Genomic DNA, 16,170 nt, shown 5'->3' with positions numbered 1-16,170 from the left:
CATTAATTCAGAAGTGCACAGAAATAGTTCTTCCATGAGAACTTCATTCATCACCTGTATTTTTCTGAATAGTCAGACTGACAGTGATAATGAAATCACTGATCTGTGTGGCTTCTTGGAGTCTGATTCTTTTGGATATTTTTATTTGTATTTTCCCAAAGGTTGGGAAGTATTAGACTACTTCCATAAATTGTTTATTAAGTTTTAAACTTTTGGGTTACTGGTAGACCTAATTTTTTCTCCTAGAAATGATTATTTCTCTTGTCCTATATCAATAGAATTTTGATTTTCAAGAAATGAAAAAGCAAAGTCTAATTCTACAGTTCTTTTTTATTGTTCTGAAAGTGTGAATAACATGGTCTGATTACCCATTCACGTGTTTTCTCTTATCTTGATATTAGCTTTATTTATATTTTCCGGTTATGCCAAGACAAATGGATAAATTCTTTATGTCAAAATTAATGATTACAAGAGTCTCACGGTTACATTATGTGCGTCTTTGTATGTCTTCCTTTGTGTTTGCACTGCATCTCCCTTGCTGCGTGTGCACACATACCCTTTACATGCTCTGATGGATTCATGCCTCTCTTTACTGTTGTGTCAGCCTGAAATCCGTGGCAATACTGCATACATTTTAAAAATATGATACTTTTGATGGTTAGTGAATTCCCACTATATATATTTCAGTATTTCAGAAAAGAAATCCTTTGATAAAGTTTTAATCTTGGTTTCATTTCTTGGGTTTGAAATCTGTGTGGAAATTATTCTTGCTTGACAAACATTTCAATTCATTTTGGACCCAGTACTGCCTTTGGTAGACAGATATGATTTGAATGAGAGTAAGAAATAGGATTAAATCCATACATTTTGATATCCAAGTAGCTTTTATTAGCTATTTATTTCCCACATTTTGAGACTTATAAATGATCTACTTTTTCCATGGAATGTACCACATATTTGATAAATCACTGGTCATGCAAGGTTATAATTTTATTTCAGGATTTGACACAAAGTTTCTTGGCTACTGGAAAAAGAAATAGGTTTTAAACTCAGTTTTTGCTTACTGGCTGTGTAATTTGTTACTGAACAATGTAGTTTGAGATGGGAGTAAATAGTCAAGGGTGGCCGGGGTTATATAATGCCTTTTGTTCCCAGATTTATTACTGAGGTACATGGGTGTGGGTGCTGTGTTTGTTATTGTTTGCTTCTTGTGTTGTCATTGTGCTGTTTTCTGTGTGGGTATCTGGTGGCTCAGTGATTTATAATTTGAGTTTCTATATCTTTGTTTTGATTTGCCTTATCATGATCATATTCCTTTGGAGTTTTGGTATCCTCATGTTTATCTGTGTGTTCCCTCGTGGCCATATTGTTTCTCAGAAAGCCAGACTCCTGCAGTTGGTACTTTCCATACCAGGTTTCTCTCCCTGCACTGTCTGGGGGTTTGTTTGGGACTTCCCAGGAAAGTGAGTGTTCTGTAAGGCTACAGTGCTGTACTAACTGAATCACTGCTGCTGCTCTTGCTACTGCTGCTCTTGCTACTGCTGGGGCTTACTGGAGAGTTTGCTTGATCAGAGTTAAAGAACAGCTGGTTGTGTGTCAAGTTTAACTGTATTTCTTAGGTACATTGTGGATCAAGAGTGTATTTGGTAAGTCTGATACTGTTGGTTATAATTTTCTTAGTCTTTTTTTCTAGCCCATGCTTATGTGGTTGTTCTTACACTGGAATGCCCTTTTTGGTCCTCTTAGCTGATGCAACTGTATGCTGCATCATAATTCAAGAGGTAGAATTAATATCTAAACGGTGTTCAGCAACCTTCTAAGTGCAAAAATAAAGGCAGACTATTATAATTATTGAACTAAAGAAAATTCTTAGTATTCTTTTAAAATTTTATAGTATGTCTTATGTAAGGATACCCAATATTAAAAGGTTTAGATTACATCATGAAAAATTCTCAGACCTATTTGCGATCTTGTGAAAAATGATTTGTCCCTTACATTGCTTTCATAGTAGTTCCCATCAGAAGATGACTTAATGATCTACCACTGTCTTGATCTACTGCAGCTTTAAAAAGAGGATTTTTAAGTCTACCCATACATCTGCAAATGTAAAATATTTTTCTCAATTAAATCCAAGAATTACTCTTTCTAAATTCATATTCCATACTGTGATGTATATCAGCTGGATTTCAACTTGACAGCACCAAGAAGAGAGATGTGCACATACATGTGTGCATGCAAACATGGATGTCATATACACCATATATATTTATTACAGAGAATTATACAGTAGTGTATATGAGTGTATATTTATACATACACACATATATAAAGAGATTTATTACAGGTAGTTGTCTTGCATTATTGTTGGGGGTGAGTAGAAAGCAAGTATTAACTCTGTATGGTAAGCTGTCAAGAAGAGAAGATCTCTAGTGGGATAGAACTCCCATGGGCATGGGCTAAAATTGTGGTCTGCAGGCAGAATTTTTTCTGTCCTGGGAAAATGTTTCAGTTGTGCTCATCTTGATTATCTGGTATAATCTTTACTTAAATGGAGTATAGGCTTTAATTATATCTGCAAAATACCATTACATCTAGATTAGTGTTTGTTTGAGTAACGGCACTGTAGCTGAGACTTTGACACTTCAAGAAAGTCATCACCTGGTAGTTCTGGGTAGTCTTTATAGATCAATTTAAGGGAAGAAAACCAAAAAACTAGAACTTGGCATGTCCTCATATAAATGGGTCAGTTTGGATTAGCTTCAGGAAGAGAGAGAAAATTTCTCTTCTAAAGTGAGTGTATTAGAAGGTTTTTAAAATGATTCATAGTGAGTGGGCTTTTCTTTGACAAATGTTTAACATATTTAGTAATGTATTAAAATTCTGATTAAATTATGATATTAGCATCTTTTCAGACTCCTAAAAGATTTGTTCATTGTGTGCCTTTTCACTCATGCTGTTCCTTTTAGCAAAATACTCATGTCATGGCTGTACTGGGACAATTACCTTCTATGCAGTGTTGTGTTTTGCTTCATAATACAGAAAAATTAATTCTGTTTGCAGCAGAAACCTTCAATTTAATAATGAGGGTCATTTAGATAAGATTCAACTTATTTAGAAAGTTTTATATGTAGAGAAATTTGATTTTCATGTAATTTAGCTATCAGGCATTGCCTTTGGTATGTTAAAGTTAGGAATTTTCATTGATCTAAAGAATAATAAAATAAAATAGGGATATAATAAAAAAGAATAATAGAATCTATTGTATAACCTAATAATTAATAAAAAGTGTGGATTTATTGTGTTTCCCAAATTGTAGGAATACAAAAACTGGGATTTTAATAGAGATATGGGTTTCATTTTGGGGCTACTATAAAATTTAGCAGAGGGATTAATAAATGAGCAGAAAGGACATACTTTCTTTTAGACCTTTAATCTTTGAAAGCCCTGAAGTTCTCTTTAATCCTCTTTTGGAGGGGGGTGGCGCTTGGTTACTCTCCCTTTAAATGTGCATCTCCAAATGTACCACTGCTGATAAATTTATAGTTATCAAGCTCTTGAAAATAATACCCAGTCTCTGAGTTTAGTTTTTCTTTCCATAACCAGTAAAAATAAAAACATCATTGTGAACAATTGAGATTGGCCTCTTTTTGACTTTGAACATGTATTCTACGCTGTTTTCTACGTGCCAAAGAGTCTTGGATTTTTATAGGCAGGAATCTGTAAGCATCACAACATATGAAGTACACCCAGGTGGTGTGTCAGCAGACCTGCATTCTTGTCCTGGATCTACCGCTCGGTGTGATTGTGAGGAAGTTAAATTTTTAATTTGTTTTTTCATCTTTTTATCTTCTATAATGAGGATGATAAATCTTGTTTGATCATTTTCATGATTGTAAAAACTCGTTTTAAGTACTGAAACATTACAAAAAATTAATGTACAAATTAAAATGGTGCTAATGTTCATGAAATATACTTAAGGCAAAATTTAGATCCTGGAGATAGTGTGGATGGCACTGGCCATTAAATATCTAAGTGTTTGGAGGATAGTACTAATTTCAATGAGATTGATTAATTTTTAAAAAGGTAAACTTCCTGTTATCATAAAAAATAATAATGAACCTCAGAGTTTTCACTGTGTAGGAATATTAAGCATGGCTACTTTGTTCTTTTACTGCTGAGCAGTATTGCAAATGAATTGATGTTTATAGAGCCTTATGTTTTTCTTCCTTATTGCTTTTAGATTGCATCATTTGAGGTAGATTTTGGTAGATTTGAATGAGAAATACTGTTTGTAATTGGGAAAAATATTTTTAGTTTTCACATTTGAGAAAATTATAACAGATTCTTGCAAATAAGTCAGAATCCTGTAATTCTCATCACAGATGGCAAACACAAGGCCCACAGGCTGAATCCGGCCCTCCACCTTGTTTTATATGGTCCAGCACCTTGTTTCTACCTGGTGACAGCACGAAGCTCTAGCTTAACTGTTAAGGAGTAGTTACATTTAGGACTGATGGCCATAGAGTCCTAAAATTACATTTGGCTCTTTGAAGGCAACTGCGAGGCTGATGGTGACCCCTGGTGAAAATAAGTTTGACAACCACACCTAAAACAAAAGCAACCTAAGAGGACAGCTAGATCAGCAGCGGAACCATAGAAATGGAGATCACTGGAGGGTTAGCAACAGGGAAGTGGGAGGAGAAGGGGGGAAAAGGTACAGAGAATAAGTAGCATAGATGGTAGGTAGAAAATAGACAGGGGGCAGGGCAAGAATAGTATGGGAAATACAGAATCTAAAGAACTTATGACACATGTACATAAACAAAAGCAGGGGGCAGGGGTGTGCAGGGTGGAGGGGAATGAAGCGGGGAAATAGGATAACTATAGTGGCATAATCAATAAAAAACATGTTTTAAAAAAGGCAAAAAAAAAAAAGAAAAAGAAAATGAGTTTGATACCCTTGTTGAATCTGCAGGATGACCAAAGTTGTCAGGGTTTTTATGCTTTTGTTCATGGATGACTTGGATCTGAAAAATGGAGCGGTGTGGGTAAAGGAGTAGTTAGGTGTAAGGTGCATATCTGTACAACCAAGCTAACCAAAGTTGTAAAATCATACCTAGCTACTTAAATGGAAATGGGGAGCACTAACCTTCTCTTCTCTTCCTTTGTGTTTAAGAAATAAATTTTTCCCTGTCCTGGGAAGTGATAAATTTTAGATAAGTTTTTTTCTTTAGAACATTACATTAAGGTACAGTGATATAATCTACTGTAAAAATACATTAATTGAGAGTTGAAAACCTGAAATTACTAATTTTTAGTAATCGGTGACCTCTTCCCTATCTCTAATCCTGTGCTTTATGTTTTTTCTGTGTCTATGAATAATACTATTTTTGAATATTGTCCTTATTAATTCTTTCTAACTTTCTCTTTCACATTTTCTCCCTGGATGTGCTGTTTTCTTCAGTCTCACCTCAAGGTCAGTATGACTGTACTAAAATAAAGACATGTGATAGACCATTGTATACTAACACTATTTTGATCTGAAATGATAGAACTTATTCCAGGAAAGCAATGTAGAGATCGAGTTATGAGTGCATAAATGTCAGTAGTTTTAGATTTACCAAAAGAGTGGACTCGGAATTCTTTGTCTCAAAAGACAGTATGAGTGAGTGGTCAGAAGCAAGAATCAGACCAGCCAGATTTTGACTGAGAAAAATGAAGATGAAAGGAACCACCAAGGGAATGAGGAGGGAAAAATACTGTTTCAATTTAATTGAAATTTCATCAGAGACATTCTGGCTAATAGCATATTAATTAGGGTGAATTGCAGCGTGAATGATGGAGGGAAAGTTGCCACAGTATGGATTTATATACTTATAAATTATTTCAAATGCACAAATCCACATACACCTTTCAATTTTGGATTTGTTTTGTGATTCTGCTGATGGTAGAACTAATAATGGTAACAAAACCATATACCACTACTGCTGTTTGTATGTGTCAGAGGCACCATTGTAGAAGCTTTACATCTTCATTATAGTAAGTAAATTAGAAAGTAAGAGTGGCAGAAAATAATTGGAAACCCTCATTTTAAAAGTTACTCATTTTGCATGAGTCTTAGGAATGTAAATTGAGGTATGAGAGTTTCCGAGAGGGTTCATAAAATGATACTATTAATACCATATCATTTTATGTAACAGCTCTTTTCTAATAATAATAACACTATATATATATTCATTATTTATAAAAACACCCGTCTCTTGGCTTACAGCTAGTTATGAGTTATACAGGCTGGATTATGTTGATGAGGAACTGTAATTAGGAAACATGATTTCTCTAGGGTCAACCAACTACTAAGTGATAGTACTTGGATTTGAAGCTATGTCTTCTCATTTCAGCCTCGGAGCTCTTTATATTTTAGGCATGGTGGCCTATGAAATAGAGTATGAGTTATGAAACCCCAGAGTGCTTGAATTTTCTTAGGTAGATTTCTCATCTGTAAAACGGTGCTAATTATCTAATCCTAATGGGTTGCTGTGAACATGGAATGAGTTAATACAGGGAGCACTTAGAGCAGTGACTGGAACGAGGAAAGCAGTCAATAAATGCATCTATTAAAATCAGTTGTTTTTGGTTCAATATTCGCAAATCAGTAAATGTAATACATCACATAAATAAAAGCAAAGACAAAAATCACATGATCATATCAATAGGCTAGGAAAAAACTTTGGATAAGATACAACACCCATTTATGATAAAAACACTCAGCAAAGTGGGAATACAGGGAGCATTCCTTAATGTAATAAAGGCCATATATGAGAGACCTACAGCCAACATCATACTCAATGGGCAAAAACTAAAATCTTTTCCAGTAAGATCAGGAACAAGACAAGGTTGTCCACTTTCACCACTTCTATTCAATATAGTATTGGAAGTTTTAGCCACAGTGACCAGACAAGAAAAGGAAATAAAAGGCATCCAAATCGGAAAGGAGGAAATAAAACTGTCACTGTTTGCAGATGACATGATAGTGTACATGGAAAATCCTATAGCCTCTACCAAAAAACTGCTCGACCTAATAAATGAATTTGGCAAAACAGTGGGATACAAAGTCAATATCCAGAAATCAAAGGCATTTTTGTTTACCAACAATGAAAAAGAAGAAGCAGAAATCAAGAAAAAATCCCATTCGATATAGCAAAAGCAAAAATAAAATATCTGGGAATAAACCTAACCAAGGAGGTAAAAGACCTGTATGCAGAAACTACACAACACTGAAGAAAGAAATCAAGGAGGACAGAAACAAATGGAAACATATACCATGTTCATGGATTGGCAGAATTAACATCATCAAAATGTCCATATTACCCAAAGCAATTTACAGATTCAATGCAATACTTATTAAAGTACCAATGGCATACTTCACAGACATAGAACAAACTCTTCAAAAATTTATATGGAGCCATAAACGACCGCTAATAGCAGCTGCAATTTTGAGAAAGAAGGGCAAAGTAGGAGGGATCCCATTACCTAACATCAAACTGTATTACAAGGCCACTGTAATCAAAACAGCCTGTTACTGGCATAAAAATAGGCACATAGACCAATGGAACAGAACAGAGAGCCCAGAATTAAACCCAACTCTCTACAGTCAATATTTGACAAAGGGGGCAATGACATAAAATGGAGTAAAAATAGCCTCTTCAACAAATGTTGCTGGGTGAACTGGACAGCTACATGCAAAAAAATGAAACTTGAGCACCAAATTACACCATACACCAAAATAAATTCAAGGTGGATAAAAGACCTAAATATAAGCCGTGACACCATTAAAGTCCTAGAGGAGAACATTGGCAGGAAAATCTCAGATATTTCACCCAGCAACATTTTTACCGGTATGTCCCCTAGAGCAAGGAATATAAAGGAAAGAATAAACAAATGGGATCTCATCAAAATCAAAAGCTTCTGCAAAGCTAAAGAAAATAGCATTAAGATAAACAGAGAACCAAGTGCTTGGGAAAACATATTTGCCAATGATACCTCAGACAAAGGTTTAATCTCCAAAATATACAAAGAACTCACATGACTTCACTCCAAGAAGACAACTAACCCAATTTAAAAAATGGGCAAAGGACTTGAACAGACACTTCTCCAAGGAGGACATACAGAGGATCCAGAGACACATGAAAAGATGCTCAATATCCCTAGCTGTCAGAGAGATGCAAATTAAAACTACAATGAGATACCACTTTACACCGGTGAGAATGGCTATCATAAACAAAGCAACAAACAACAAATGTTGGAGGGGTTTTGGGGAAAAGGGGACCCTCGTTCACTGTTGGTGGGATTGCAGACTGGTACAACCACTATGGGAAACAGTATGGAATTTTCTAAGAAAACTAAAAATGGACCTGCCTTTTGACCCAGCAATTCTACTGCTGGGATTATATCCTAAGAACCCTAAAACACCAGTCCCAAAGAACCTATGCACCCCAATGTTCATAGCAGCACAATTTACAATAGCCAAGAGTTGGAAGCAACCTAGGTGCCCATCAGTAAATGACTGGATCAAAAAACTATTGTACATTTACACAATGGAATTCTATGCAGCAGAAAGAAAGAAGGAGCTACTACCCTTTGCAACATCATGGATGGAACTGGAAAGCATTATGCTAAGTGAAATAAGCCAGGTGTTGAAAGACAAATAACATATGATCTCACCTTTAACAGGAACTTAAGCAACAAAACAAACAAGCAAGCAAAATATGACCAAAGGCACTGAAATTCAGAACAGGCTGACAGGAACCAGAGAGGAGAGGGGAGAGAATTTTAGGGGGAAAGGGGAAGGATTCACAGAACCTAGTATAAAGGACACATGGAGAACAGCTAAGGGGGTTGGAAATGGGAGGGAGGTGGGGAGTATGGGGGCGGGGCTGGGATGGGAGTGTGGGATGGAAAACTACTTGAACAAGAATTAAATTTTAAAAAATTAATTTAAAAAATCAGTTGTTTTTGCCTTTTTCATGGAGCCCTATTTGATCCAGGATATCCTAGCATGGTGTGAAACATTTCAGTTTGTTTAAAACACTGTATTGACTTTACTGATTCATACCAATATTAATAGAAAGTGCAAAGTAGAATCCTAGTGCTAAGTTGTGTATATTTAGAAAATGAGAAAAGACACATATTTCTTCTGTATTGATATTTTAAGACTCTACTTAGCTTTTTAAATGCTAAAATTTTTGTTATATGTAGAAAGACGAAGCTGAGGCTTCTTTTAAACAAAGATCTCCTTCCCATTTCTACTGTCTGATATTCCTTCTCAATATTTAAATCGGAGACTTAAACAGTATTATTTTCATTGTTCAGTTACAGTTGTCCTGACTTTTCTCCATTGAACAGTACCCCTGTCCTTCCCATGCCCCACTCCCAGTCAGTCCTGTCCCCTGCCCCCCCCCCCCCCTTGGTCCGTGCCCATGAGTCCTCTATTTGTGTTCCTTTGCTTTGCCCTTCCCCTTCTTTGAAATGGTGATTCAGGATTCTTAGGATGTAGTCCCAGCAGTAGGATCACCAGATTGAAAGGCAGTTCCAACTTTGGTGTTTTGAGGAAATTCCTTACTGTTTTCTGCTGTGGCTGTACCAGTCTGCATTCCCACCAATAGTGCACTAAAGTTCTCCTTTCTCAACAACCTCACCAGCACTTGTAGTTTGTTGATTTATTAATGATGGCCATACTGACCAGTATGAAGTGGTATCTCATCGAGGTTTTCATTTACATCTCTCTGATGGCTAGTGATGTTGAGCATTTTCTCATGTGACTTTGGGTCCTTTGTATGTCCTCCTTGGAGAAGTGTCTTTTCATGTCCCTTGCCCATTTTTGAGTGGCTAAGCAGTATTTCTGAAAGAGTCTTTTAAAAATAAACAGTTTCTGTGGGGTGTAAGTATTTTAAAAAATAAGTAAGCAATGCCCTTTGCATAATTACTTACACTAATCTAATTCATGAAGGAGATTTTCCAGTCAGACTTACATTCTTTTTTCTTCTCTTAGGCATGACCTCACTGCTTTACCAAGTAAATGGAGTTGTAGGGTATCAGCAGTCTTGAAATTTCTATCTTCAGTCATCTTTACCTTCCTTTTCTTTTAGTGGAACTAATGTTCCAGCTGTTTGCCAGGGCTGTATCATTCTGTTCTCTTTATCCCTTCCTTCTTACTAGTTTTCAGAAACTTTCTCTGTAAATTAAATCCTTTTTTTCTTTATCTCCTTATGTCTGTTACTTTCTGCTGACTCTCCCAAACATAAAACATACCCTCCTTACCCCGGTCCTTAAAAATAAAAGTAAAGAATTCTTCCCAGTATCTTTTTTTGTTTGTTTGTTTCAATTCACTACAGTATCTTTTACCTTTTACTTTTTTTCTATTTATTTGCACAGTTTTGGGAAGAAGCATTTATTTTTCACTGCCTCCACATTCACACTTTCCATTTAATTTCCCAAATCAATGTAGTTTGGATTCTTCTTTCATTCCTGTGCTAAAATAGCTTTAGTGATGTATTAGGTGCCAAATTTATTGACCTTCCTTGTCTTGGTTAAACTGACCTTTCTGGGGTATTAAATATTATTAACTATCTCAACTCCTGCTAGAAACTGTTATTTTGTAGTTGATGTGACATTGTTTCCTGCTACATGTCTTACTAGCTCTTTGACATTTTAAAGTCTGTTTTGCTTTTCTTCTTTTATGTGTTTAACTCTTGGTGTTTCTTACGGCCTTTAAAAAACTCCTTTCATCTACATTATTTGTCACCTGACTTATTACCACCAATGACTCAGATCTGTTTTGTTTTGGTTAAATTTATCTGGAACTCCTATTTCAAATAAACTATTTTTTGCAGAAGAAACCTTAATATTTTCAGTAAAAATACCAAGTACTAATACTGTATTTTAAAAGTAATTTTTCCATATTTCAGTCTAAATATTTTCTCTACACATTATGGTAAAACAGTATGGGTACTACTTAAGTAATTCAAAATGTGAAAACAATTCAGTTTTGCTAGGAAAATATCATGAAGTCTTTTGCCTTGTGTTTGGGAACTCTCATTTCTAACTTAAGCTTCGAGTAGACTCATTTTTACTGGGAAGTTTTATTGCTTTTTCCCATTATTGTCTTTTTCATGTCATATTTTTAAAATATTGTAATTTTTAAACATTTTTTAATTTTTGTTCAAGTATAGTTGTCTCCATTTTCACCCTACCACACACCCCTGCCCCTCCCATCCCCACCTCCCACCCTTAAACCTACTGCCTTTGGCTTTGTCCATGTGTCCTTTATACATGTTCCTTGATGACCCTTCCCTTCCCCTATTATCCCTCTTCCCCCTCCCCTCTAGTCACTAGTCACTTCTTTATTTCAATGTCTCTGGTTGTATTTTTCTTGCTTGTTTGTTTTCTTGATTAGGTTCCACTTAGGTGAGATCATATGGTATTCTCTTTCACCACCTGGCTTATTTCACTTAACATAATGCTTTCCAGTTCCATCCATGCTGTCATGAAGGGAAGGATCTCCTTTCTTTCTGCTACACAGTGTTCCATTGTATGAATGTACCACAGTTTTTTGATCCACTCATTTACCAATGGGCACTAAGGTTGCTTCCAGCAATTGGCTATTGTAAATTGTGCTATGAACACTGGGATGCATAGCTTCTTTTGAATTTGTGTTTTAGGATTCTTGGTGTATAATCCCAGTACTGGTATTACTGGGTCAAAAGGCAGTTCCATTTTTAGTTTTTTGAGGAAATTCCATAATGTTTTCCACAGTGGCTGCACCAGTCTGCATTCCCACCAACAGTGCACTAGGGTTCCCTTTTCTCTACAACCTCTCCCACACTTGTTATTTGTTGATTTGTTTATGATGGCCATTCTGCCTGGTGTGAAGCAGTATCTCATTATGCTTTTAATTTGTATCATGTTGTGACCTTGAGCATCTTTTCATATGTCTCTGGTCCCTTTGCATGTCTCCCTTGGAGAAGTGTCTGCTCAGGTCCTTTGCCCATTTTTTAATTGGGTTGTTTGTCTTCCTGGAGTGGTCTTGTGAGTTCTTTTAAAAAATATTTTATTTATTTATCTTTAGATGGGAAGGGAAGGAAAGAGGGAGAGAAATATCAATGTATGGTTGCCTCTCATGAGTCCCCTGCTGGGAACTGGCCTGCAACCCAGGCATGTGCCCTGACTGGGAATGGAACCGTGATCCTCTGGTTTGCAAGTGCACGCTCAATCCACTGAGCTATGGCAGCCAGGGCGTTGTGAGTTCTTTATATATTTTGGAGATCAAACCCTCATCTTATGTATCATCGGCAAATATGTTTTCTCATGCAGTTAGTTCTCTTTTCATTTTTTTAAAAATATATTTTATTGATTATACCATTACAGTTGTTCTATTCCCCCCCTTCATTCCCCTCCACCCGCACCCTTCCTCCCCCACCATTCTCTCCCCCTTAGTTTATAACCATGTGTCTCAAGTTCTTTGGATTCTATATTTCCCCCACTATTCTCGCCCTCCCCCCTATCTATTTTCTACCTACCATCTATGCTATTTTCTGTGCCTTCTCCCCCCTTCTCCCCTTCCCACCCCCTATTTCTAACCCTCCGTGTGTTCTTCATTTCTATGGTTCCAGTACTGATCTAGCTGTCCTCTTGGTTTGCTTTTGTTTTAGGTGTGGTTGTTAATAACTGTGTGTTTGCTGTCCTGTCACTATTAATATTTTTCATCTTCTTTTTCTTTATATAAGTCCCTTTAGCATTTCATATAATAAGGGCTTGGTGATGATGAACTCCTTGAACTTGACCTTATCTGAGAAGCATTTTATCTACCCTTCCATTCTAAATGCAAGTTTTGCTGGATAAAGCAATCTTGGCTGTAGGTCTTTGGATTTCATGACTTGGAATACTTCTTTCCAGCCCCTTCTTGCCTGTAAGGTCTCTTTTGAGAAATCCGCTGACAGTCTGATGGGTACTCCTTTGTAGGTGACTGTCCCCTTATCCCTTGCTGCTTCTAGGATTCTCTCCTTCATTTTGGTCTTGGCTAATGTAATTATGATGTGCCTTGGTGTGTTCCTTCTTGGGTCCAACTTCTTTGGGACTCTCTGAGCTTCCTGGATTTCCTGGAAGTCTATTTCCTTTGCCAGACTGGGGAAGTTCTCCTTTATTATTTGTTCAAATAAGTTTTCCACTCGTGGCTGTTTCTTTCCCCCTTCTGGTACCCCTATAATTCGGATGTTGGAACGTTTAAAGATGTCCTGGAGGTTCCTAAGCCTCTCCTCATTTTTTTGAATTCTCATTTCTAAATTCCTTTCTGGTTGGATGTTTCGTTCTTCCTTCTGGTCCATTCCGTTGATTTGAGTCCCCGTTTCCTTTCCATCACTATTGGTTTCCTGTGCATCTCCCTTCATTTCAATTAGTTTAGCCTTCATATGTTCCTCTAATTTGTGACTTTGTTCCTCTAATTTGTGACTATAATCTACCAGTTCTGTGAGCATCCTGATAAATAGTGTCTTGAATTGTGCTTCTGAGAGGCTGGCAATTTCTCGGTCGCTTAGAGTTATTGGCTCTGGGACTTTGAGTTCTTGTTGCACCATCTTTCGGGTTGTTTGTGCCTGTTCCATAGCAGGATCAGAGCCCTGAAGTATTCACTAGAACAGGGCAACTAAGTCGCTGGGTTATGATGCTGTATGTGGGGGCGGGGTCAAAGAGGGACTCTGGCGTCCTGTCTGCCGCCTGCCGCCACGGCCCTCACCGGTGCCGCAGTTGCTGCCGTCACGGGGCCCACGCATTTCGTCCCACTGCAGGTGAGTGTGCCACCGCCGTCAGCCCTCACCCCCTGGGGCCTGCGTAGTCCGTCTCACTGTGCGCCAATATGCGCCCGTGGTCTGCCCCGCACCCCAACTGGTTCCCGTCTGCCTGCGCGCCTGGGTCGGGGGCCCTGTCCTGCCCGACCCTGCTCGCTGCTGGCTCCGCCTCTCTTACCGTCCCGTTGAATGGTTAGATGTATTCGGACTTCCGTATAATTCAATTTCCTGTCCTTTGGTTGTGTCTTTGTTTCTCCAAACCTTTGTTGTATTCAAACTTGGTTGTGGGAGAAGGCACAGTGTTTCCACCTATGCCTCCATCTTGGCGGAAGTCCTCAGTTCTCTTTTCATTTTAATTCTGTTTTCTTTAGCTCTGCAGAAACTTTTTATTTTGATGAGATCTCATTACTTTATTCTTTCCTGTATGTCCCTTGCTCTGGGGGCTTATCAGTGAAAAAATTGCTGCATGGAATACCTGAGATTTTCCTGCCAGTGTGCTCCTCTAGGCCTTTTATGGTGTCACGACTTATATTTAAGGCTTTTATCCACCTTGAATTTATTTTCGTGTGTGGTATAAGCTAGTAATTGGGTTTCCTTTTTTTTCATGTAGCTGTCCAAGTCTCCCAGCACCATTTGTTGAAGAGGCTATTTTTACTCCTTTTTTTGCTGCTGCCCCTTTTGTTGAATATTAATTGACTATAGAGACTTGGGTTTATTTCTGGACTCTCTGTTCTTTCCCTTGGTCTATGTGTCTGTTTTTTTGCCAGTACCAGGCTGTTTTGATTACAGTGGCCTTGTAATACAGTTTGATACCAGGTATTGTGATCCCTCCTACTTTGTTCTTCTTTCTCAACATTGCAGCTGCTATTCGGGGTCGTTTATGGTTCCATGCAAATTTTTTAAGTGTTTGTTCTATGTCTATGAAATATGCCATTGGTACTTTAATAGGTATTGCATTGAATCTATAAATTGTTTTGGGTAGTATGGACATTTTGATGATGAACACAGTATATGCTTCTATTCATTTGTGTCTTTCTTAATTTCTTTCTCCAGTGTTGTGTTGTTTTCTGAGTACAGGTCTTTCACCTCCTTGTTAAGGTTTATTCCTAGGTACTTTATTTTTCTTGCTGCTATAGGATATGGGATTTTTTTTTCCTGATTTCTTTTTCTGATCTTTTGTTGTTAGTGTATAAAAGTGCCTTTGATTTCTGAATATTGAGTTTGAACCCTGCTGTTTTACCAGACCTGCTTATTAGGTCAAGGAACTTTTTGGTGGAGTCTGTAGGGTTTTCTATGTACACTATCATGCCATCTGCATACAATGACAGTTTTATTTCCTCCTTTCCCATTTGGATGCCTTTTATTTCTCTTTCTTGTTTGATTGGTATAGCTAGGACTTTCGATAGTATGTTGAATAGAAGTAGTGAAAGTAGATACCCTTGTCTTGTTCCTGATCTCAGAGGGAAAGGCTTTAGTTTTTGCCCATTGAGTATGATGTTGGCTTTAGGTTTCTCGTATATGGCTGTTATCATGTTGAGGAATGCTCCCTGTACTCACACTTTGCAGAGTGTTTTTATCATAAATGCATCGTGTACCTTGTCAAATGCTTTTCCCCTATCTATTAATATGATCATGTGATTTTCATCTTTCCTTTTGTTTATGTGATGTATTATGTTTACTGATTTGCAAATGTTGTACCATCCTTGCATCCCTGGGATGAATCCCATCTGGTAAAGGCGTGTGACCCTTTTAATGTATTACTGGATGGAGTTTGCCAGTATTTTGTTGAGGATTTTAGCATTCATGGTCATCTGCAATATTGGTCATAATTTTCTTCCTTTGTTGTGTCTTTATCTGGTTTTGGAATTAGAATGATATCAGCTTCATAAGAAGAGTTTTGGAGTCTTCCATCAGTTTGAATTTTTTGGAATAGTCTGAGAAGGATTGGATTTAATTCTGCCTTAAATGCTTTGTAAAATTCTCTTACGAAAATGTCTGGTCAAGGGGTATTGTGTGCTGAGAGTTTTTTTGTTATTGCTTCAACTTCATCTGCTGTTATTGCTTTGTTCAGGCATTATGCTTTTTCTTCATTCAGTTTTCAGAGATTATATTTTTCTAGAAATTGGCTCATTTTATCCTGGGTTTCAAATTTCTTGGCATATAGTTCTTAGTAGTAATTTCTTTTTTAAAATTAATGTATTTTATTGAGTATGCCATTACAGTTGTCCCATTTCCCTCCTTCATTCCCCTCCATCCCGCACACCCCCTCACCCACCATTCCCCCCCCTTTAGTTTATGTCCATGTATCACAAGTTCTTCAGATTCTCTATTT

General features: G+C 37.2%; 1 protein-coding gene across 1 annotated transcript in view; it reads left to right on the top strand.

Moving 5' to 3' along the window:
• ERC1 (ELKS/RAB6-interacting/CAST family member 1) overlaps positions 1–16,170 on the top strand; it is a 549,219-nt gene that overhangs the window by 213,838 nt on the left and 319,211 nt on the right. The window contains exon 13 of the mRNA XM_037064795.1: positions 5,465–5,476. Within this exon, the coding sequence (XP_036920690.1) occupies positions 5,465–5,476 (12 nt within the window). The remainder of the gene's footprint in view (positions 1–5,464; positions 5,477–16,170) is intronic.

Source organism: Sturnira hondurensis, unplaced genomic scaffold (genome assembly GCF_014824575.4).
Source record: "Sturnira hondurensis isolate 20B ecotype Veracruz unplaced genomic scaffold, ASM1482457v3 Scaffold0015509, whole genome shotgun sequence".
Lineage (NCBI taxonomy): Eukaryota > Metazoa > Chordata > Mammalia > Chiroptera > Phyllostomidae > Sturnira > Sturnira hondurensis.
The sequence above is the reverse complement of the archived record's forward strand: the minus strand, read 5'-3'. Positions and strand labels throughout refer to the sequence as shown.